Source organism: Ambystoma mexicanum, chromosome 14 (assembly GCF_040938575.1).
Source record: "Ambystoma mexicanum isolate Mex_15411 chromosome 14, UKY_AmexF1_1, whole genome shotgun sequence".
NCBI classification, from domain to species: Eukaryota; Metazoa; Chordata; class Amphibia; order Caudata; family Ambystomatidae; genus Ambystoma; species Ambystoma mexicanum.
The window spans coordinates 160,077,779-160,102,729 of NC_090940.1; the positions used below are offsets into that span (position 1 = coordinate 160,077,779).

Below are 24,951 nucleotides of genomic sequence, written 5' to 3' on the forward strand. Positions count from 1 at the left end.
AGGGTGTACTTGCGTGTCATCAACATATGAGGGGATTTTCAGGTAGAGTACACTGAGCAGGTCCATTAGGTGTTAAGGAGAAATGTTAAATGCGGTGAACGAAGGTCTCCCGGAGAGCTGTGCAGTTAACAGGACTGTTGGGAGGAAGGTATCTGGTCTGGCAGTCTCGCACTCTGACTGCGAATGGCTTGAAAGGCCCGTTTAAGAAAGTGAGCAGAGATGTTGGTGGACACAGTTTGAGGATGGTGTAAGAGGACGGCGTGGCATGCGGTTTTGAACACCACCAAGGAGTGCGCAAGAGTTGGCACACTAAGGGATCCCAAATCTGGGGCATCAAGAAAGAACACCCCACACTAAAATCAGAGCGGTCTGTGTTCCACAGCGCAAATGGAAGTCAGAATGGCATTTATTCTGGACGTGGTGGGACTTGATGTGGGTCTGGGGTTATTGATCTATTGACTCTTTTGAGGACCGAGGGGGAGGTGTCCTAGCAGGCCTTCAGTTAGGAAGAAAGTGTTGGACTCTGCAGCTCCAGGATTTTTTTTTAATGATTGTGTGAAGAGGTTTTGTGGGCAGCTCGTGGATGGTAGCAGCCACTCCAGCTAGGATATCTGCATTGCCTTCAGGGCTGGGGTGACTTGAGCAGCACTGTGTTAAAAGGTGTAGAATCGGGGGCAGGAGGTATCCCCCAACAGGAGGCGGTCTTCTCACCTAAAACATGTCACTGGTCCTAAAGGGGCAGTGCACACACTGGCATGAGAGTGGTCCTCTCTTCAGTCAGGGCTCTCATATTCTGCTATCCCACTCACATTGGCAAGGAGATTTTATGAAGGGTGAGTACTTGCCCTGCAGGTCTAGCAGGATTTTTAAGAAGTTGCAATGCTGCTGGGAAAGTACTGATGTCACTGCTGAGCGTGGTGTGCTTAATACAAGACCGCCTTTTCCTATCCATGGATAGTGCTCCATTTCAGCAGCAATTCAATTCACTTGCTGCCTAAGCATCAGTTTCTCTTTAGAGAACGATCAATTCCAATTAAAGGAGTCGTCGAAGCGGACCAGAGGATATCATTTATGACAATTTAAACATGCAGTGGTACAAAAGAATTTACATAAATAATGTGTAGCTCATCCATTCTTAACTGGAGTTAAAATGATCAATTCATTAATAATTTGTAACTGCAAGTAGCCGAATGCAAAGCGGCTTGCCAGCCATTAGCACGTTTTGCGTAGGTTCTCTTTTCAAACGCGGGGATGTTTCCCTCCAGTGGCCGCGCTAGACTCAGTTTTGTGGGAGCCCTCGCTGGGTACAGTGGGGCATGGGTGTAATTTTAGGGGGGGGCAGGGGTGTTTGTCCCCTCCCCCAACTTTCATGGCACACCATTGTGTCCCCATTCATTTGGCTGGGGCACCTTTTCTTCAGATGTCATGTCGCCCCCAACGTTTTCAGCAAAGTTACTCCACTGTGCATGGGCACAGCCTGGGTATGATGTTGGTACTACACAAGTCTCCAAGAAAAATGGACCACGTTCCAGACAGAGGTCACATTTCATGCCAATGGGGCGTGCCAAGGAAGTGCAATCTTCGCCCCTCTGTAACCAGTGGCATGCTCTTCACCTTGGTCTTATTATTTTTTGCCCGGTTATATCGCTGCCAACACACCCTCCCATAGCTACGAACATGCCCTCACATGGCTCTGAATAGACCCTGCGCTCCCAGCAGCCCATCATCTATGCCGCAAATCATTGCATCGCTCCTTGCAGACTGGCACAGACCCATGCACCAATCCCACCAGACTCACCCTGATCCCAATACACATTCACACAGAGCCCAGGTGTGGTGCTGCCAGGTTACTCCATGCCATGAGCGGCATCTGACTCCACTCCTGGACTTTGCTTTTACTTTAGTCCGTTGTATTAAGTTGAAGTGACCCAACACCAGTGGTCGAAGTGAGCGGGAGTGGTCGGTAGCGGTGCTCCTATACTTTTTAAAATTACCTTGTACAACTCCTATGCTTTTATTTTAAAGAAACCGTTCCGGAATGGTTTTGTTTTAAAATAAAAGTGTAGGAAGAAGTTGAAACCTTCCCTTTCAGTGCACTGCACTGAACGTTCCCTCAAACAGCAGGTGCAAGTGTTTGTGGGTGTGTATTTTGTGTGGGAGGGGTTGTGGCAATGGGGTTTGTGGGAGCAGGGGCAGGCCAGCAGGGAACATAGTTCCACTACTTCTTTTCGTACACTTCGGCCACTGCCCAACACTACAACTCCCAGCAGGCAATTGATGGAGAAGTAAAATCCCAGCACTGGGACATGGTGTCCTTCCTGACATGGGGAAATCTGGCAACCGTACCCAATGGTATTCCGCACTTTTGCTGAACATTGCACCAAATATGAAGTGTGCTTATTGTGACATGCACTATTTTACTATTTTACCCTTTTTTTTGTTTATTGAATTTATTTATATTTTATATATTTTGATTTATTAATTTTCAACTACTTTTTTACCTCAAACCTATAGATGCAAGTATGTGTATGGTATGTAGAGGGGCCTGGGGGCATAACAGGAGGTGCAGGGGTTTCTTCGCCGTCCTTTGCCTTTTGAGGTAAAAAAGTGGGAAAATCTGGGGGTGAAATAAAGTTGCATTCGAAAAAAATAAATCGAAAAACACTCCTAGATCCAGTGATTAATTTGTAAGAAAATAAGTGCCAGGGCCCAAATATTTTCAGGCACGCTTGTGACGCAGCAGGCGGGCAGTTCCCCACCATTGCTGCCACCACCCACACCTGCTCCCCACAGTGTCGACACATGTGGGGTTAAACTACAGCTGGCACCTGCTCATTGGGGCTGTTGGATGCTCTGGCTATCATTACTTCATAATCAATCTGAGTTTGAGACAATAAGTGCTGGGGCTCAGAAATAAGTGCCGGGGCTGAGCCCTGGCAAACACTCCCACAAATGAAGCACTGCCTAGATCCTACCCAATAGGCTGTCACGCAGAGATCTGCATACCCTCACGCAGTGCATTGTCATATGTGTCCTTAGACTCCCCTCTACATCCCATTTGGCCTGCCAGGCCGGCCAAATGGACCCTTGCATAGCTGTCAGATGAGTACAAAGGCAGTGAATATGGCAAGGGAAATGTGCACAAGATCACACAGTGAATAGCTTTGAGTCAAACTACATGCCCACAGGAACCAAGACACATGTACACTAAAACCCAGGAGTGCCAATAGAGCGTGGCAATAATACAAATATATGAAAAGGGTTGTGGGTTAAGCACTTAGAAGCTTCTTATGGTTACAAGGAAAATCGGCAAGCTGCTTACCCACAATTGCTGTTACAGGTACTGACAGCGCTAGGCCCACGTACAGGGCAAGCAACAACAGTATCTGTGAGCTAACACTCTTGATGGTATTGAATAAGGTAACTTAAAAACAGTACTCACGAGGACGAGAAATACCACTTGAATGTCAGCAAAGCCCACGAACCCTGTTGATCAAACAGGGACCCAGAAAGGCTATAACAGCAACGGGAGGATATCTAAATGCATAAGACTCAAGACTAGGGGCAACTAGGAATAGTGATTACAGAATAGTGAGGAAAACGTAGGCATTCACACAGGAGCTAGCAACAACAGCACACCACACCTAATAATCAATGGGAAATAAATGCAGAAGTGCAAGGGAAGACCTGTAATGGATTCCAAGAGAAAGTAAAGGAGCAGAAGCAGGGAGAACGAAATTACAAAGGCCAACTTCCCCCACCCATCCAAGGAAAAAGACCGGAAGCTAAATCTATAAAGAGGAAAGACCAAAGGATCAAGGTTTACAGCAGCAAAGGGAAAAGTCAAAGAAATATAGAACACAAGCAGATTGGGCTGCACCAAAAAGGAAAGCACTGACAAATGCTGCCTGCAAACAGAGGAAGACAGAAAGGGAATCTAGGAAGCAGAAATCACAATTAAGAACATTCAATTCGAAACCCAGGGATGAGGAACAAGAAATATAAACTAGGAACTGGACACTAAGCTAAGAACAAGGACTAGGGGCCAGTCACAAACAGGAACAATGAACAGCGCTGGACTGAAGCAAACTGAGGCTTTTAAAGCTGCTTAATGAGCACACACCCTCAGGTGTGCTACTTGCTGCACCTGCAGCCGTAGGTGTTGCCTATCCTCCACCCAACCTTGTCCTGCAAGGGTGGGGATGAAACAGTGGGCCAGGCATTCTGGGAAGCATAGTCATTTGATTAAAGCAGCATGCTGGCTGCCAAAAACTTGGAGTGGATCCGGAAGGGAAGTAGCTTGGAAAACAAGGATTTAGGGCTCCCACTTCATCACAGCAAGGAGGCATAAGGTTCGGAAGGAAAGTCCACTAGGGAATATACCCTAAATCATGCCCCCAAGTGGTGGGAACGGGTGCTAAGGGAGCGAATCGTGACAATAGCCTCCAACAAAGCCTCACACAGCCGCACGTTACCGTCGGAGCTCTAAATAGACCTGATGTAGTAGTACTGCCCTGGCCATCTTTATAGCCCACAGTGGACCCCCATTAAGCCAGAGCAGGGCCACAAATAAACACACCCCTGGGGTGAACCGTACATAGCTCAGAACTTGCCCCCCATTATTACCAAGTTTACTCTTGCATCGATTCCAGGAAACATCGCCTACTTTCCTAAAAGGCCCTACTATAACCAAAATGAATTCCCATACAGGCTATGATATGATATGATGGGTTATTTATAACGCACTTAATACCCAGAGGTTAATAAGCGTGCACCCGGGGATCGAATCTGTTCCTCCATGTCATCTTGTTTCCAAGGCGAGCACGTTGCCCGTGAGCCGTCCTCCCGAGACAGGATAGCTCTCTTTTAGCTCCCCGCGTGTCCAGTGGTGGCTGGTGAATGTTTAAATGGGTGTGAATGTGGTGCAAGCGTGCCTAAAAACCCACACTGATTTATTTTGTGGGTAGGGGGTTTATTACACATACATTTCTTTTTTTGAATGGTTCATTTTACAGCTCAGCTTTTTGGATCGGGAACACACTCAACTTGATTTGCCCTGCGTCATTCTCCTTAACTTCAGTTTTGCCCCCACAGCATTGCCAACGCCCCAGACCTGCAGAACCCCTTTATAATGGTTAGCTCACTCTTCCAAGAGGGGGGGTAACTGGTGATTCCCTGATCCGATTCTGGCCCCGAGAATGTCCCTTGAAACAGTGTGCTTAAATTAGGGCGACAAGATTTTCATAATAAAAAACTGGGGTTGGCCACGAACATAAAGTGGGACTGGCCAATAACACCCCCTCCCTCCGACGCTGTTGGGATCCCACAGTAAATCATTTCCATTTCCAGCCCTGCTCCTGGTTACACACTGTTAGTATTTGGATGTGACTGGAAGCATGTTAAAGACAAAGGAGCTATTGCTCTGATAGTTATTACTGGCCCTGCTTTGTGTCCATTTCACAAAGTCTCTGTGGCGCAATCTTGTAATGCATGTGGCTGTTAACTGAAAGGTTGGCGTAGGACATCTATATATTCTAAGCCTACAGCTCCCTCTAGCAGTGACAACAGGCAAGGCTGCGCGAATTGGCATTGTCTCTATGTATCCTAAGGCAACAGCTCCCTCTAGTGGTGACAACAGGCAAAGCAGCTGCATTGGACAAACCTACAGGACAAACATACATCTAGCCTTTTATTATATTGTTAGATTAGATGTACTCACCACATTGGATTGCTGCGGTGTGATGAACTGAACACTGCATCAATAGGAAAAGCACTGTGAAAAGTAACCCCCACAAACTCCAGGTGAAAAATGCTACGAGTGGGCACATATAAATGTCTTGGTGGCGTTCTTGCATGCAGCAGCTAAGGGGCATTCAGTGTTTCCGCCCTCGGGGCAGGATGCGGAGGCACACGCTGGGTGCCCATACCCACCCAACAGGATCCGCATGGCAGGATTTGGAGTTTCCGCCATGTTGGAACAACACCCACTGAACCTCACTGGTTTTGGTTGGTGACACTCCCTTTTGCCCTGAAGGAGATACGCACCCCGTCCCTAGTTTCAAGAAGTCCGGTTTAAAGGTAATGTTGGGCACCCAGCCCTAAACTTGTTTGGGCATCCTCTGTGACCCGCTGTCAGCGCGAGGATGTGGAGATGTCTGGGCAGACATGGGGGCTTTACCTGTCTATGTAGAAATAGTGGGGTACGGCTACACTTCACGTGTAGGAAAGTGGTGGTTTGTGCGCTCTGGCAAATATTTCAAATACTTTACCATCTGATGATTCGCCGTACATGCCATCGCGCCCTCTTCCATTCAATAGAAGCGTGCCCAGTCCTGTTTTTGGTTTTTTTCTTTGCATTCTCAGACTTCTATGTCTGCCTTTCAAACTGTAAATACTTATCTATGAGTCGCAGGATGCAAAGAAAGAAACGGGCCTGAACCTCCCAAATGGAAGGGGGTATCTTGTCATATATGATTGCCCAAGTCAATGGCACCCATCATATTGACCCCAGAAGGATGCCGTAGTGGGTTGACTTGCCAGGACTTGAACCTGTGACCATGTGGAAGCCAAAGCCTGACCCATAGGTCAATAGGGCGATTCCCGAAGGGCCTGCTTGCTCGACCAGTGCAGACCCGTTTTTCTGAGCCAATGGGAGCTCGCTTTAATTGCTGCAATTGGTAGTTCGCACTGATGTTACTGGTCAAATGTGCTTTAGAAGGCACCAGTTCCTACACTGTCTCCCCAATAAATCCTACTAAAGAAATCTGTTGTAAATAGTCGCAAATTATCATTTGTGTCTGTGGACCCCTCCGGTACTTTTTGGTCCCACTCTGGCCCTTTATCGAGTTCAAGCACAGAACCCTTTATTGCCGGGTCTGTGATCTTTGGTTCTGCAGATGTTTTGGACTACAACTCCCATCTGTTTTAGCACAATCAATGGCAAGGGATCATGTGTGTCATAGATCTATTTTTTTTATTATTTATTTACATTTAATATACAAACCATTACATTTCAAATTACGAAAATACAATTAAATAATGTACAAGGCTACAGAAAGGTTGCAAACAATTTAAAATATCCCACCCAAACAAACAAACAAAAAAGAATCGAAATAATACTTAGATCAATAGAAATCAATACATTTTCACCAGATCCTGTCAAAGAAGGACAGTTTGTTTTTCAATTTGTAAATCATCTTTTCCATCTTAGAAAGCTTCTGCATCTCATCCACCCATTCATCAAATGATGGTGCAATCTTCGTTTTCCATCCACGAAGAACTAAGCGCTTGCCCTCAATAGCACCCCTCAAAAGCCATTTCATATGTGCAGAACTCAGTGTCATAGATCTAAACGTCTGGTGAGCCACGGGTGCTGTAGTGAAAGCATTATTCCACCGATCCACAAGCCCGGGGTCGGGAGTCTAATATTTGCAATTGGAAACCAGAATAGTAAAGCGTAGGGCAGGCGTCTGCAAGCTTTGGCTCTCCAGATGTTTTGGACTACAACTCCCATTAACCCTAGCCAGCACAGTCAATCGTGAGGGGGTCATTATAGTTACAGTGCAAAAAGTGACTTGCTACAGGTTGCAGACCGACTTGAGCAGGGGAACAAAACCGTGATCATAGTAGCCTTCTAGGTTAGCTGGCGTTTAAAGGCCCAATTAAACAAACAAAAAACACAAAGCAATTAACCTATTAAATGGTCTTAGTGGCAATTTAGAAAAAAGACTACTTTACTGAATTGTCTGTACACTAAGCTTAAACATGAATGCTAGAAAAAGAGGATCTCCTCTGTACCGGGAGACCCTGTGGCTCTAGGGTATCTGCTCTGCAACACGGAAAAGGGCAAGAAACCGGAAAAACCTGCGTGGTTGTGCCGGTATGGCAGGCAGCCGCACTGAGCCAGTCTCTGCGGCACGGGAGCAGAACGCACACGATGCCACACACGTGTGGCCCGTCAAGAGCAGGCAGCGACTTTGCTTGTAGCGCGTGAGCAAGCAGCTTCTCCCAGTAAAAGAGCTAGGGGCTAATGATCGCTTGCCAAAATGGCTAATCGTCTAGTCTTCTAGGTTTCTACCATCTTTCTGATGTAGGGTATGCTGTTCGTTTTTATTTTAATAAGCATTTGTATTGCGCCGATCACCACCATAGTTCTCGTTACTACGGCAAGGCTTGTCCAATTAGTTGCGTATTGTGCCTCCGCCCGATGTACACCAGACCTGGCATTGCAGGGGAAAATGTGAGAATAAAAGCGATGAGGTTAGAATAGAGACAAACCATTGGAATGTTACGAGGAGGTTTTGTGGGGAGAGCTAGGATTTTGATAGTGAGGGTGCCCATGTAATAATTGGTAGCGGATCAAACCATTGTTCATCGGGAAAAGAGGAATTCTGTTGCAACCAATTTTCCGTTAATATATGTTCTCGTCTATTGAATGCCTAGTACTAGAATTAGTCAACGCATGGTTGTGTGGTGGCATTGAGATGAGCTTAAGCGGGCCCTTGGAGTGCGAAGGCTTCTTTGCCAGATAACATTGTAAGTTTCGTTCCCTGTGCCCAAACAAGATCATCTGGAGTTGCCAAATCAGCTGACAAAAGTGCCAGAACCAATAGCGGTCCCGGCACAAGCCAATACTGAGAACATAAAGGGGAAACTGGGAGGGGTGGATAATCCGAATCCTCCATGAGCCATGTCTCCCAAGCCACTTGATGAGGGATGGGACTGTGTGATCCTTGCTGGGTGCTGTGAATAGAATTTAGTGCAGTAGTTACGATGAGGCTGTCGAATCTTAGCCATGTTCACCCACCTGCGGCAAGTGCGAAGACCATGAGCTCCCTAGCCAACGGGGGAAGACACCTCGGATATATCCTCATGAGGAATCCAATGGCGCGTCCGCAGCTACTCTAGAAGATGTAGACCTACGCAGCCAGTTCAGACGTATTCCAGTAGAGTCCATGGAGGACATTCCTACCTTGCCCAATCTACCAGAACCGCACACGTTTCCCCTTGACCATCCATCTGGAAGATACGTAATGTCAGGTGTATCGCCATTAACCCGGTATGTTGGTGCGGAAACTCTATTGCTCCTGGGACCACATGCACCTAGCTGGATAGCAGCGGAGTACTGTCCCACGGGGTACGAGCATTCAAGATTATCAACATTGTTTAGGAGGGGGAGGGATCTCCGAGAGTAGAGCGCGGGGGTAGAGACTTTGTTGTAGTCCCAGATGCCAGTTGGAGGAGTTCTTTAGAGGGAGGCAATGGGGTGTACTTGAGGACATTTCTTTTTTTTATCAGCACATATGTATTAGTGTCTCCCTGTTCGGCACTGCTCTCTGCAAGGCAGGCTGGTGCCAAGCTCCCCCTGGAATTAAAATTCGAACTGTAGGCGATGACAGTTTGTGCAGATAATGCATGAATCTGATTCATATTTCAGTGTAGGGATGTATAAGTAAACATGTTCTCACTCTGAAATAATGTGCTATGGAGAATTAATTTGTTTGAGTGCTAGTGTTTGTCTGCCCTGGGTCTGTGGGTGGTCTCCTAGTCATTTGAATTGGCACAGTTTGTGAAGCAGTGATGGTGTTGTGGTGTGGTTTGCGGCCTCGGGAGACCTGCCTTTGCCTGTATATTATGCACTGTGATGGTTCTTCCAGTGGAGTTCAGTGGCTCCCCAACCGTTTAGCCGTTTGGTGGGTTATCGTTACCATGGGCGATCATTGGAGGACCCGCCTCCTCTTCCAGAGGATGATGGAGATGGCAAAGTGCGCTTTGGACTATGGCAGAGCCGGCTTGTGTTTTAAGAACTATTGGTGAAGACCCAGCATGCGATGCAAGGCGGTGCTAACCCATTCCTTCGGCTTACACCTTGAAATAGACTAGCCACATTTTGAAACCTCACAAAATAACAGAGGGCTGCCCAAAGATTGAGGCGCGTGCGCAAGCGATGAAGATCCAACCTGACAAGACATTGTATCCACTTTTCAGAATCTCTGAAATGTTTGGTGGTCCAGTGGGAAGTGGCCGATGGTAGAAAGGTGGACCCATTGTGTTGCCTGGTATAGATCCCTTGGAAAACAAGTCAATACTGCAAGGCATTCTATGGTCTAGTGTCTTGCACAGCAGAGACCACCTTGGATGCTTCCGTCGATGCCAGTTAGTCTGGTTCTAGGCCGGAGATCTGACCACCATCATCCGGATATGCAGTTGCCCAACTGCAGGTTTACCAGGTTAGCATTTTTCCCTTTCCTAACCTGACCTTCGTGGGGGTCCCACCCACTATCCCGTATTCCTTCCCTTAACTCACATTCTCCTTGATTACCCACTAGTTCTTTAAAAAAGAAAAAAGTGCAACTGTTACTGACTTTTCATTTTTTGTGACGTGTTCCCTTAACATGCAGATTGGTAACATGTGCTTAGGCTAATCCCCGCATCTTGGGAACAAACTGTGGTTTGAGTGCCCGATAAGATGGCGTCATTTCATGAAAATAAGGTCTCCCCAGTCGCGGACCAGGAGGTCGCCCAGAGTGTTTGCATGCATCCAGCCACAGTGTCTGCACAGCCATCACTCAAATGCCACTTAAAACTATGTCACATGCTGGACACAGGAGTACCACACTCTGGCAAGCCTCTGTGAGACACTGGACCACAACCGTGCATGCTGCATAGAGGATCAACTGACCACATGCACAAGAGCACCACATGCATTCCTCGTGAGCATGCCCTTTACTAAGGAAGTGCAGCGTGCCATTTATTGTAGGGTTGTGCTCGTGAACGGGTAGAACAATCCACTCCTACCACACGGGAGGATAGCTCAGGGGCAACGCGCATCTCTTGGAAGCAAGACGGGTTCAATTCCTGGGTCTGCGCTTAGAAACCTCTGGGTATTAAGCGCGTTTTTATAACCAATTAGAATTAGCTTTGTCTGAGCACTGACATGGGTGGGCCACAAATATGGTGGTGTGGCAGATTCGTACCCCTGTTAGTGCCTGTTCTGCATTCTCGTACACATAAATGTGCTATTTTCTTCTAGTGTTTGTTGCGGCACCCTCCTCTCGGGAGGGCGGGGAGTGGGGGGGCTGCATCATTGTTGCACCACCACTACCAATGCTGTTCGATTTTGGATTATGTGCAGAGTCCAATAAATATATATATATATATATATATATATATATATATGTGTGTGTGTGCGCGCGCGCACGTACACGTGCTCTGTCTTGCCTTAGGTAGTGCTTCATTTGTAAATAAGTGCCAAGGCCCAAATATTTTCTAGCACTCCTGTGACACTGCTGCCACCACCCATGGCTGCTGCCCACAGTGCCGACATATCTGGGGCTACACTATAGCTTGCACCTGCTCATTGTGGTTGATGGATGCACTGACTTTCACCACTTCATAATTAAAGTGAGTCGGAGACAATAAGTGCCAGGGCTGAGCCTTGGCAAACAGTCCCACAAATTAAGCACTGCGTAGTAAGCTTGCGCAATGGAGTAAACGGGCATGGGCCTGATCCGGGCACATGCTTCACTGGCTGTTCCACATCGCCAGGTGCAACCACATCGTAGGCATCTTTTCATGCCGTTTAACCAGTGATTGGTTACCAAGAACCACGCCTGGCCTGGGTGACGAGTTTGCACGCCGCATACAGCGCTGACGTTCTGAGTTTCACGGCGTTGGTTGCTGATTGAAGATACTAAGCCCAGAAAGGGCAGAACAGCGGATCAAATACGGCTGCCCCATCCATTTGTGGTGCATTGCTTATTTTTGTTTTAAATTACCAGGACCAATACCCTTTCACGTGGTCATGCTCGCTTACTCCAAAGATGGCGTCCCTTCTTGTTCTGGCCTATCAATGTAATGTTACAGCAAAATGACTGCTGACACAATTTACCTTAACATGAGGTACCACCGGCTGCAAGGTGTGCCGAAGGGCTCATTGGCAGCAAGCGGACATAACCAGCATGGTTCCTGCTTGCCCAGGTGTTTAGTCCAGGGTTGTCCAATTCCTGGCCTGGGGGGGGGGGCGGAATCCCGACTGATTTTCAGGATAACCCCTCATTAATATTTTAGTGGTATGCGTCATGTAGTAGCCAGTTGATGCTCTTAGCTGTTGACACCATTTCTGTGTGAGGTTCCAATTTATCCCCAAGGTAACAGCTGGTCCTCTGCCACATCTGGGAGCCTCAGGTGCATGTGGCATCTTCCTGCTGGCCAGTCTTCTTGGTCGCCATTTGGGCGATGGCTGGATCCTGGTTGGCTGTTGCCGTCTGTGGTGTCGTGCCACCAGGTTGAAGTAGAAGAGGCACAAGACTGGCAATGGCTGAGCCGTATTCCCATCTGGTATGAAAGTGTGCGGCTTGGTTTTTCCACAAATCTTTGTACTTGATTATTAATGGTTGTCTGCCCTTTGTACTTGTGGGCCTTTACACATTTGTGTTATTGTTTGCCGGTCCTGCTGTATGTGGGGCGTGTGTAATCAATCAATCAATTTTGCCGTTTCTTGGAATTTGGCTGTATTTTGGAAATAGATATTTTTCAGTACATAAGCCTCGTTTAATAAGGGTCAGCAGTGTTGCGCGGTGCCAAGAGAAACCGGGGCAAACACTGAGATTTTGAGGCCCAGTAGCCAGTGCGTTTGCTAAATCATGCCCATTTAAAGCTAATGTTAGGCGCTGTTACAAGAATCATACAGGAACTTTGACTCGAAAAGAGCAATGTTGGTGTAAATATAAAGAAAAGGTAGACGATTAAACATGTTTGAACAAAATGGCGGCCATTTTAGTTGCAGGGAACAACCTTGCAATTTTGATCACTATAAGGGTGATTCCGGCATCTAAAAGGGACATTTTATGATGAGATGTCAAACATTTGGGGAGTGTACAAGGCTCAACCTGGCCCATGACAGAAATAGTGTGGATGATGCTTTTGGCCCAGGGGCAGGCGATCCTCTAGGGACGGCGGCACCACATCTTTCGCTGGATGTCATATCTTTTTTTTTCTTTTGATTGTTAACAGAGAATCCTCTCTTCAGATCTGTTGTGGTCTCTCCTGAGACCCGCCATCTTTGAAGGCTACATTAGAGGAAGCAGATGCGCCGGGTTGACTTTTCCCATGCGGCTGCCTGTGATGTGCGTAACGCGCGTGCCCAGCAGCGTCCATGCGTAGTCTTAAAGCAGCGGCACCTCGCGACTATATTTTTGGAAAACAGAATGGATGGCATGGGGCAACCCAAACCGTTAATAGTCCTTTTGCTTCCAAGGTGTGCTTGCACCTATGTGGGCAAAGAGTCTTCCAAATTGCATGATGTGTGACCTCAGAGCAGACGTTCTGAAAGTTCTAGCGGTGCTTCCATTAGATTCAAGATTTTGTTTTTGAAAATAAAATTGACTGTCGCAACCAGAGTTTGCTGGCTGTTTTTAATCAATGCCAGTTCAGGGTCCCAAATTTCAGGGCGCCATAGTTCCAGATTCCAGTAAGCAATTGGAGTGATGGTTCGTATCCACAAGGTCCCGCAGTGCCAAAGTCCCACTGTTTAGGACTCCATAGTGCCAGAGCTCACCAAAGCCAAACTCCATACCCCCTTCAGAGCCCATGGACGTGGCATACTGTACGAATTCAATGACGCGGGATGGGTGCTGTCCCAGCCGCCACTCAACGCCTAAACTAAAGGGGTGGGCATTGAGTTTGGATTTAAGAGGCAGGATGTCAGACAAGTGGGCATTTATTTCAAAGCCGACAGCCCATTACCTAGAATTAGTACCCGGCGAGGGACAATCCGATTGTTACAATCAATCTGATTGACCCTCGCTGAGTCGTTACCATGCCAACAAAGACTCATCTGTTCCGTTCTGCGCACCATTGCGTCCTTCCCTTTCAACGACTGGATGTCATCGAATGGGAGAAGGGACTACATGTAGTCCCTTCTCATTGATCCTTGGCAGCCTTTTTTTTAGTTGGTTTTATTAGCTTTTTTAGCAATTTATTTAGCTTTTTTTTGTTGCTTTTTTGCTTTTTTTTACACATAGTTTGTCAACTCTAGTAGAATTACTATTATTATCCCGGTACTTCGCTTGGACTTGTAACTCTCGCCCCGTGGGCATTACCCAAAGAAGTAATGCCCCCCCACACCCCAGAGGCTGCTTTTGGCAATTGGGCCAATATCTAATCCACGGCTTTCTTCTGGGCAGGGTATAGTATGTGCACATTGGAGCATACTAACAGACAGTAACCTGCAGTTGGGTAGGTGCTGGCAGATGTTTGCCCTAGAAATAAGGGCAAATGAGGGGGCGGGGGCTTAAAATCCACGGGCAGCCATTGCACTGCACTTTGTGACAGAGGCCACCTTTCAGTGAACTGAATGGCACGGTTAACTTCACAACGCCCTGTGGTCAGGCAGGGTCTGAGGTTGCGGGGCCACCTTAAGCGCTTAGATGGGGCTGTTTGTGTCACCCACACCTGGATTATCAAAATATTGTCTTTTCTAGAAAGCTGATCTTTTGTTTTGGTCTATGCTTTGGGAATTTTTTTCCAAAGAGTTTCAGCGATTCCATGTTTGTTTTCATAGGTTTGAGGATGGAGGGGGGAGGGGTCTTTTTTTCAATTGGTATTGCCGATGTGAACGGAGGATAGCCCAGGGCAACGCGCTGGTCTTGGAAGCAAGACCACACAGAGCAACAGAGGTTTGAATCCCAGATTCGCACTTAGAAACCGAACTCAGGTATGGTATTAGGTGCGTTATAAAAATACAATGAAATAAATAGTATTTATTTATTCATATTTTAAAGCACACAACAGCCCGTGGCTGTTAATAAATAAAAAATAATAATAATTAATAATACAAATAATAAAAAATAATAAATAAAAAATATCAACTGTCCAAACGTAATTTAGAAAACAGTGAGGCATTGCTTTGGGCGGGCTAAATTGGGAACACGTCGTTTAAAATACTCTGCTTCATTGTTCTTGACCTTTAGAAGCCTCCCTTTTTCCCCCAAACAAGCAGGGCAGTGAAGCACGCCTGACTTGATGGGTTACACCTGCTTGAGTGTTCCCTGGAAGGACTTCCGGTGCTATACCACTTGCTCTGCCCGTTCCATTCCCAGCTCTGTTGGTTCAGTCAACTCTAGTCCCTTTTGTGAAAAGAAGAAAACTAATGGAGAACTTAAAGCGTTGTCTTTGGGACATTTGTTATAATCCCTTGGCTGCTATATGTGGGACAGTGCTGCATGCCGGAAAACTGAGACAGCGTTGCATTCTGGGATAGTGAGTCCAACTTCAGCTGAACTGAGAGAATCATATGCTGAGGGAAAGAAAATACGTTGCATGCTGAAATCACTCTGCTCCTCAGCCATTTGCAAAGTGCATGCTGTGTGCACGAGTCGCAATATTATTTGTATACGAGGTAGGACTTTATCACAAAGGCGAGCGCCAATCCTGAGCACTCCGAATTTTAAAGAATAGCTTTAACTTTATCTCAAGACTGTCTTACTGTTTTATAACCATATAAGCGGGGGAACCACTGTTCTCCCTTTTGGCTTGTCTGACCCTTTTTCATCCTTTCCACAAAACAGTGTGACTCAGTGATGCATGAAAGAGTGGCAGGAGGGATAGCTTACCCGTCCAACCCTCACTCGCCACTGACTCTTGGGGTGTAGAACATTTTTTGAGCAGTCTGAGACTTGACTGTTACTTCTGTGAGAGCCGCCAGAAGCCCCCCTTCCCATGATGAAAAGTGACTTAACCTCTCCTCCAACAGTCTCCCTCGGCTGCAAAACTTTTTTTCAATTTTTCAATTTGTTTTCAGCTGCACGCCTCCAATGGGCAGCATTGTATTACTGGCTGCAGCACACACGACAATTGTGACATTGGCCCGTTTTCAGAATGATTCGGCTCCCTTAAATTTGAATGTTGATTGATGTTCAAATGTAAGCCTTCGTTTGCATAAGAACAAGATGAGTCCGTTTTGTCAAACAGTGACTCTGAGCAGGTAGCTTTTTACCTCCAAAGTGGGAGTCGCCACTTTGCCAATCTAACGACTTATTTTCAGTAGTTAAGTCGTTCTCAACATCTACTCTTTTTACCACTACGATTGCAGACATCTGTAATGTTATTGCCTGAAGTGCCCTGAGTGGGCCAGGCATCATGGCGACCCATCTGCTTGCCCTCTCTGGTCCCACTTTCCTGAATTCCCGGCAAAAGAGGTATCCAGGGCAGCAACCTCACTCAGGTCAGCAGCCCCGTCGGACCCTGTGCCACTAAAAGTCCTGAAAGAAATCCTGCCCGTGATCTCTTCTCGGGTTACGGCAGCAGTTAATTTCTCTCTCCAATTGGGCGTCATCCCCACCAACCTTAAGCAAGCGGTTGTTATTCCGCTGCTTAAGAAACCATCATTGGACGCTGCAATTTTGGCCAACTACCGGCCCATCTCACTCCTCCCTTTTCTGATGAAACTGCTAGAGTCCTTGGTGTCACCTCTTGCTTTCTTCTTTCTTGGAGGCATCTTCTTTTTTTGATCCCTTTGTCGGGCTCCCACCCTGGTCGGGGCACAGAGAGTGTCCTGGTTTCGGTGCTTGAGGATCTCCCCATGCTGGTTGACCAGGGTGGAGTGGGTGCGCTAATATTAGATCAATCAGTGGCTTTCAACACTGTCGACCACTCAATCCTTGTGTCATGCATGGCATCAGCAGGGCTCTTGGGCCCCGTCCTAGCTTGGTTTTTAATCCTTTCCATCTAATAGGGGCCAAGCCCTTTCTCTTCCACCTTTTCTGTCCTCTGTTCACTTTCTTGTGGTGTCCCCCAGGGCTCTGTCATGTCCCCAATGATTTTTAACATCTATATGCAGCCATTGTTTTCCCTCATCCGCTCCCACGGCTTCCGGTGCTACTCCTACGCCAATGACACCCAGATCCTGGTCCATTTAGATCTTGACCAGGCTCGATGTCTTCCCAGCTGTGTGAGTGCCTGTTGGCCGTGAGGGGCTGGATGGGCAGAAACTGGCTGAAATTAAATGGGGACAAGACGGAGATCCTGGTGGTGGGTTCTCCTCCTGATCCTGCTCTTTGGTCTTCATCTGTCTGCCCCTCTGACTTTGTTGTCTTACCCACTCCTGTCACGGTGGTCAAGAACTTGGGGGTCCACCTCAGTTCGTCACTTATCCATGATGGCTCAGGTGAACGCAGTGTGTACATCGGGACACTTCCTTCTCTTCTGCAGGTACTCTGTGGGGAACTTCCCCATCTCCCTATCAATCTTTGCCCTCTGGTTGTCGCTGTGATGGTCATTAGTCCCATCGACTACTGCAACGCCCTGTTCCTGGCCCAACCCATGCGTGTGATCCTTCAGCTGCAAAGTCTTCAGAACCTGGCTTCCAGGGTGGTCACTTCCACTCCCTATAGGGCTCACATTAGCCTGGTACTTCTTGCCTTCCACTGGCTCCCAGTGGCAAAAAGGATTGATTTTAAATCCCTGTGCATGTTGCACAAATCTGCAGGATAAATTCAAGTTATATGTGCCAGGGTGCTCTCTCTTCGATCAGGTGATGCTCTTCTCATGGCCATTCCTGGGTTTCGTCGTCAGAGAATTGGGGGGCGTGCCTTCTCTGTCTCGGCTGCTAAACTTTAGAATGGTCTGCCTACTCCCCTCTGACGGGTTGAGAAACATCTGAGCTTTTGTAAGCTACTTAAAACCTGGTCTCGCAGCACCAGGTGGTCTCCAGACTGTAGTGGTGTTGTTGAAGTGGGGCATGAAGGCCCAGGGAGATGATGGTTTACAGGAGTTCTCGCTGTCTTCACTGAGAACACTTTGGGAGATAGTCGCACAAATGGTGTTTTTTCATCAATTACCCTTCCCTCATCGCAATGCTGGATACAATTCTTAATTATGACACTGCGGCATCAGGTGGTCATCAGTGTGATCCATTCCCTTAACCCCCACAAACAGGATGCAGGAGGCTGTCTCAATCCTGCCATTTTTTTGCATGACAGTGGGCTGCCTGGACATTTTCATGAAATTCCTGCTTGAAAAAATAGCACAGGTCCCTGGAGTTGTATACGTCTCACGAGCGGAGGAGTACAACCTCTCCATGTCCCCCACGGGACTGGCTAACTATTGGTGTAGGTTTTAATGTTTGCCCAACTTCTGCTCAAATAAACAATTACAATAACTGGACTTCTGATGAATATAACACCCAGAGGTTTCTCAGCGCGGACCCGGGGATCGAACCTGTGTTGCTCCGTGTCGTGTTGCTTCCAAGGCGAGCACGTGCAGAACCCCTCTCACATTTCCTCTCTCTATCCGGCTGACCATCACAGACCCTGGACACTGCTGCGAGGAGTAGGTTTCATTAGAGTCACACTTTTAGAATATAGATTTATTCCTCCGCCCCCCCAGCCCCATTTTATTCTGCACACTGGTCAAGGCTTTGCCAGAGCACTGCTGCTCACAGTCCATTGGCTTGTGATAACTTAATAGGTTCTTGTAAACCTATGCTCTTCCAAGGCACCCTGTTGCAGGATTGCGCAGATGTACTTCTTTCCTTCAAAGGTGACTTGTGCATTCCAAAATCTCTTCAAATAAATCATTAAAAAAAATAAAAAATTCCTGATTCCATTGGGGTGTTCGGTAGCGCCTCGTAAAAACGAATTGCAAAATGACGAGGCTGAAAATTCTGATCATTTTTGTTTTTATCGAATTTTTTGATATGTTTGCAATTGTTTCACACTAAATAGATGCGGGTTTGGCCAAGGTAAAAAGAAATGAGGCTGGGGAGGGGGTCCCCCCCCATATTAAAAACCCCATATTAAAAATCGAAAAAAATACACATAGAAATCGATTAAAACGAATTCGGCATTTTCAGCCTTGTTGTTTTAAATTCGTTATTTTAATGTAGATCAGGGCGTTCAACTGCATCAAAGAAAAGGCAGAGCGCAGGCAGCTGCTGCAGTCCACAGGGGGCGATGCAGGCTCGGCCGGATGGCCGAGTGGGCTCCATAAAAAGGCTGAACACTTTCTCGGATTAAAGCTGATTTTATTAAACACCCAAAGGTCCATTCCTAGAACAAACTCAAAATGGAGAAGGTCCAGAGAGTCCCTTTGGAACAGTTGCTACTGTGTCAGGGTTGTCTTAAAAGTTCACAAGGTATGGGGTGCTACCTGTGACAGTCACGTGAGCGCGATGGCCAGGTTCGCCATCGCACATGCGTGATAATAAAGGGGCAGCCTGTAGCGTGGCAGAGCACGCCGGGAACCTGTAACGAGCAGACCTGTATCCGCGTCTTTTCTCAGGAGTGGGAGGGCTGGGCCTGCTCACGAGGGAGTCATGGGGGTGGGGGGGCGGGGCACATTCACTACCTAACACTACCCGTCATGGCCAATCTCAAGGTTACTTTCTCGGGGTCCCTTTCAATTTCAGTTTGAGTGCTGATGGGAAACGACCATCTTCACTGATCCTTGTCGTTCCTGTAGCCAACGCTGTGTCTCGGTCATGCGCGCCATGTAGTAGTCCACCGTATCCTCCACGTTGAGACAGACCCAACTAGGGCTTCCGTCACCAGTTTCCACAGGGTGCCTTCAGAAGACTTCCCCCTTCCTCTTCACTGTCTCTCTCATCCTGCTCTGGTTCTGGGCCTCGTAGATGTACCTCCTCACACTGTGGACTTGGCCCGTTTAGATCCGGGTCCCACTTTTACCTCCTAACCTGGGCTAGGAACGCCCTCTCTTTTCTTACTCTAGCCTCTTAGGGTTCCCCTCCAACCGCATGCTTTCTTGAACTAGCCGCCTCCTTATCTCTTAACCCCACCACCTCATACTGTATCTTCCCCCCTCGTCTCCAACCTTTTCACTCCCCGCTCTCTCTCTCTCTCTCTCTCTCTCTCTCCAAACTACTTTCCTACTCTTCAACTCACTCCAAATGCCTACCGTCAGCTCCTACCCCAAACACCCATGCAGCCAGACTCCGACCTTGGTCTTAAAGGGTGCTGCAACCCCTCTGCTTGGGCTGGGCTTTCTGTGAAGGTCTGCACCTGAGAATGTAAATGGGCCGTTATTGATTTGTTCACCTGTACCTAATGTGCATTTTTCAGGGTCAACCAAGTCTTTAAAAGACTAGTTCGCCATCTTGGATTCTTTCTTGCTTACTGGTGAAGTCCGGAACAGTTCATGGGTACCCCGGAGCATTTCTCTGAGGTTTGACGAGTGTGAGCATGAAAATGCGTTTGTCTTGGAAGGAGGGCAATACCGAGCAACACAGGTTCGATTCCCGGTCCCGAGCTTAGACTGGTCTCCGTATTAAGAGATTCATTAATTACGCAGACTTGCCATGCAGCAAAACTGATTGCCTCTATTATCTGCGCAGACTGACCCAGAGAGTTGTGCAGAAGAATTTAAAGTGCCCCTGATGTCTGAGCAGGATTCTCTTCATGGGGCAGAGAAAAGCAATGTTTTTTTTTCGAGAGTCAAATCTCTGTTGCCTTAAAGAGAGAGTGTTTCAAATTGTATCAACTCCATGGGTTGAGGAAAGCCTTGTGTTAGAGGACAGGGGGTACCTGATAAAATAATCATTGTTAATTTCCAACTCCCTTCTGCCGCCCAAGTAGTGTTGCTTCACTGTGACAACCGCCTGCCCTATGACTGTGAGAGGATGGCCGGGGAATCCTCGACACACCACATACAAGTCCATCATCCACCACCATGAGGAGGCACCTGGCCCCCTAAATCATCCCGCTAGATGTCCCTAGAGTCAGGCAGGGGACGTTATCACAGCGCTGAGGATCCCTTTTTGCTATTGGTGTTATGTGCTCGGCTATTATTGAAGTCTATGCAAAAAGGATGAGAATACTCGTCCTTGGCACTTAAGGGGTTAAGAACTGTTGCATTCCAAGTCAGCGAGGTCAAGAAGTACCATTACGTCTGACCCAGAGTAGGATTATTTTGCTAAAGCTCTTTTGAGGAGTCTGTTGTTCACCAACCTTGGCCTTTAAACCTATTTTGTTAGGAGGCCATGCTGGGTGATTCAGTATTACATTGGCAATGTTACGGTAGGTTTGCTAAACTCCTGGTATGTAGATCCGTTTAGGAGGGCCTGGAACAAGGTTCTTCAACTGCAGACTACAAATCCCATGATCCCTCACCACTGACTAGCCCAGATGGGAGATGAAGTCCAGAGTCAACCGTACAACACTCTTATGATATGAGAGGTTATTTATAACATGCTTAATACCCAGAGGTTCTGAGCGCAGACTCTGGGATCGAACCTGTGGTACTCTGTGCCGTCTTGCTTCCAAGGCGAGCATGTTGCCCCTAAGCTATCCTCCCGAGACACTCTTGGCCCAGCATATCCACCAGTGGCCAGAAGATATTAAACCGGGCAAATCTTTAAGGGACATCACATGACAAGCTACAGTCCAAGGGACGGAAATGATCAAGAATTGACTTGCACTCAATGGCATAAATAGTCACAAGGCAGACACACTCCAAAAACAGATGGAATCAAAGGCAAGCCAGAGGCATGCAAAAAATCTGATCCATCGCAAATCCGAAGGTGGGGGCACTTACATGGATCATGGCAATCGTCCAGCATTCTGGATTTTCACCTCCAAGCTCAAGCCTCTGGATCCTTTGGATTCTGACCTCCAAGCTGAACCTTCTGGATCCACTAGATGCTGACCTCTATGCTCGAGCCTCTGGATCCTCCGGATTATGATCTCTAAGCCCAAGCTTACAGATCCTCTGGATTCAGACCTCTATCCTCCAGCTTCTTGATCCTCTGGATTCTGACCTACAAGCTCAATTTCCTGGATCCTCTGGATTCTGACTTGCATGCGCGCGCTTCTGGATCCTCTGAATTCTGACCTCCAAGCTCAAGCTTCTAGATCCTCTGCATTCTGACATGCATGCGCAAGCCTCTGGATCCTGTGGATTCAGACCTCCTAACTCAAGGTTATGGGATCCCTGCTGCCACGATCATTGTGTATTATGTGCTCCTGATACAGTGGTCTCGATCCCGGAGGTTGTAAAGTGAAATGTATTAAGCTCATTGTGGCATCATGTTTGCATTCCCTGTGGGTGTTTTTTTAATACACTTCACTGGGTTAGCACTCTATTTTCGCATTAGAATGTGATGCTAGTTCTCTGGGCGGGTGTCAGTTTCTTTCCTGTTAAAGTAGATTCTGGGTCCCAGAGCGATTTCTAGCCTTGTGGCAGTGCAGGTGCCGGAGTCCCTTACCTCAGTGATGCTGCATATTGCTATAACAAGGCAATCAATTCTAGGTGCCAGCCTGCCATGTCACCAGCAGGCAGGCTTTCTTTTTGTCCTTCAAGACTGCAAATCCGGCCCCATGAGGGAGTGGGAAGGGGGGAAAATTGGCTGTTCACCTTGGGCGTGAAATTAGTCTTTATGCAAGTGGAACCTCTGGGTTCAGAGTATGCAAATGTTTTCCACTTTAGTGCAACCCTTTAGAAACCTCTGCTTGGTCATTGATCTGCCCGCCATTCACCAGTTGACCATAATTGAACCCACGCTTTGTTGCCACTTGATGCCCCCCCCTAAATGTGGATGCTGTTCTGCACGCCATGTATTGGGATTGATTTCTCTTTTCGCTTACCTCTTAGGAATCCATCAGAGACTGCTGTTCTCCTGTGAGGCCCACAATGAGAGAGGACTGTCTTCCTCCCGCACCGCCATTGCTGAAATCAAAGGTGAGATTTAGAAAGGCTGGGGAAGCTCGCGGGGTCTGTAAGGGCCCAGACGGGCTGAACAGTGGTGCAATAGGAGGCTTCTCAGACGAATTGAAAGCTCTAGCTCATGCTTTGCATCCATATTTTTTGTTTTCATACATTGAATTTTGCAGATTTATCTCTTGGATTACCCTGCGTTTATTATTATTTGTACCCGGCGAGGGACAATCAGGTTGTTACAAACGATCTGATTGGCCCTCGCAGGGTCCTTACCCCGAAAAGGCTCTTCTCGCCGCTGCGCAGGGGTGTTGCTAAGTCTGGAAAGGATCAGGGGCTATGCCAATGTCGGGACTGTCGGGACTCGGGGCTAGCTAGCCTTTTGGTTGTAACTCCTGAGCTTCTGTCCGGGACTACAACCAAAAGACCCAGGACTATAGAAACCTCAGTCCCCCCTAGCAATGCCTCTGCCGATGCGTCCTTCTGCGAGTGGCCGCCATGGAAAGGGAGAAAGGGACTATGTGTAGACACATCTCCCGTTGCACGGTGACCATATTCTTTACTTAGTTTTACTGTTTTAAATGGCCACCATGAAAAGGGAGAATAGACTTTACTTCCTGTTTCACGGTGGCCATTTTTTTTGGTTGCGAAATGCTGGTGCGTCTCGCAAACGAATAAACACACTATTAGCACCCTGATATAAAAGACCAGGCTACTAATAGCAATAAGCCACTCACCGGGGCAGGGTTGGGGGCCTTACTGCATCTGGTAATTCCCCAGGGTCTTCGTTAATGACCCTTGCTTCACTCTGGCCTGTAACTATGGGCCTCGTGGCATTACCTGACACAGTAATGCCCCCTCGCTGCCTCAGGGTTTATTGCTTAATTCCTGCATGCCGTAATCTGTGGGTCTCCACAATTTTGGGCATTTGCCGCCCTAGCCGCAGTACGATGCAGACTGTCCTTGCATGAAGTGTTTCAGAAAGTCTACATGTCCTGTTTTGATGAAATGCGTTTTCCTTGCCTGTTTGGCAGACAGAACTGGATGTGGTACAGTTCCCCATCACACGGCTACTGTAGCATAAGAGGTCATGCCCAGAAGAAAGCAGCAAAGGGGTTGAGGACGAGAGCATCTCTGAGGCCCACAATGTTTCCCTCATTGAGGGTCTTCCCACTCATAGCTTTCCATGAAGCTACTGCCACCCTTAAATCAGGGGACAGCAGGTTTTTCATAGGTTTTGGGGTTACAATGCTTGCCTACCCCTTTTTGAATGGCACAAAACATTAGGAGAAATCCTGCACAGATAGTTGACAATGTAATCGAGTGGTATTTTATCATATGCCACATTACCATGAATATACCACAGGAGGTACTGACCGTATAGCCTATGATTAGGCTGGTGTTAAAAAAAAGGGACTTTTGTAGCACCATATATTTTTAGGTTGAGATATTATGTGATGCTTAAGCGCCACCTATAACGCAAAACGACTGCATCGGAGTACAGGTAAGAGGGAGAAGGCGTGTGAGGGGGGACACACAGCTTGTGGGTTATCCCCACCTGGCTCACACGGGCTGTGTATCCAGAGGTATGCCCAGGCAAGCTTGCCATGGCAAAGTACTGGGGCAGAAGTCGAGGGACCACTTCTTTCAGGGGGCAGACGCTTTGCCCTCTGTGTGTTGTCAATGAATTAAAGCCAAGAGTTCTGCTTCCACTTAAACAGTGCTGTGGCTGGAATTCAAACCTAGCTCGTGGGTCTGGGGGGCCAGACGCTTAAGCCACAAGACGTAGGAATTGCTGAGGATGAAGCTGTCAAATGTCTTATTATATTTTTCTGCTGTACGGCACATGTTTTGTTACCGATTCTTAGACCCAAACTTTAGGATATGTTCACTTCTTGTGACGTCACTGCCCATTGCGTGTGTCACAGTCTGACCCGTCCCACCACATTTTTTGTAGGACGTTAGCCCTGCTGGGGACTCGAGCTGTGCCTCGCTGATCAGGTCCAGCAAAGCCCTCCGTAGTCTGGGATTGGATGTGTTCCGGCGCCGAGAAGAGATGGCGCAGGGGGACCACAACCTTTGGCTCTTCAGATGTATTTGACTACAACTCTCATCAACCCGAGCCATGATGGTCATAATCCAAATCTGGCGAGCCACAGGTATCTGGCCTAGCTCTGGCGAGCCGCAGGTTGCAGACCTGGGGCCTAGCTCTGGCGAGCCACAGGTTACAGGCATCGGGCCTAGCTCTGGCGAGCCACAGGTTGCAGACCTGGGGCCTAGCTC

General features: G+C 47.6%; 1 protein-coding gene across 2 annotated transcripts in view; it reads left to right on the forward strand.

Moving 5' to 3' along the window:
• TYRO3 (TYRO3 protein tyrosine kinase) overlaps positions 1–24,951 on the forward strand; it is a 721,378-nt gene that overhangs the window by 316,410 nt on the left and 380,017 nt on the right. For both annotated transcript variants that reach the window (XM_069638795.1, XM_069638796.1), the window contains one exon: positions 22,606–22,692. In XM_069638795.1, the coding sequence (XP_069494896.1) occupies positions 22,606–22,692 (87 nt within the window). The remainder of the gene's footprint in view (positions 1–22,605; positions 22,693–24,951) is intronic.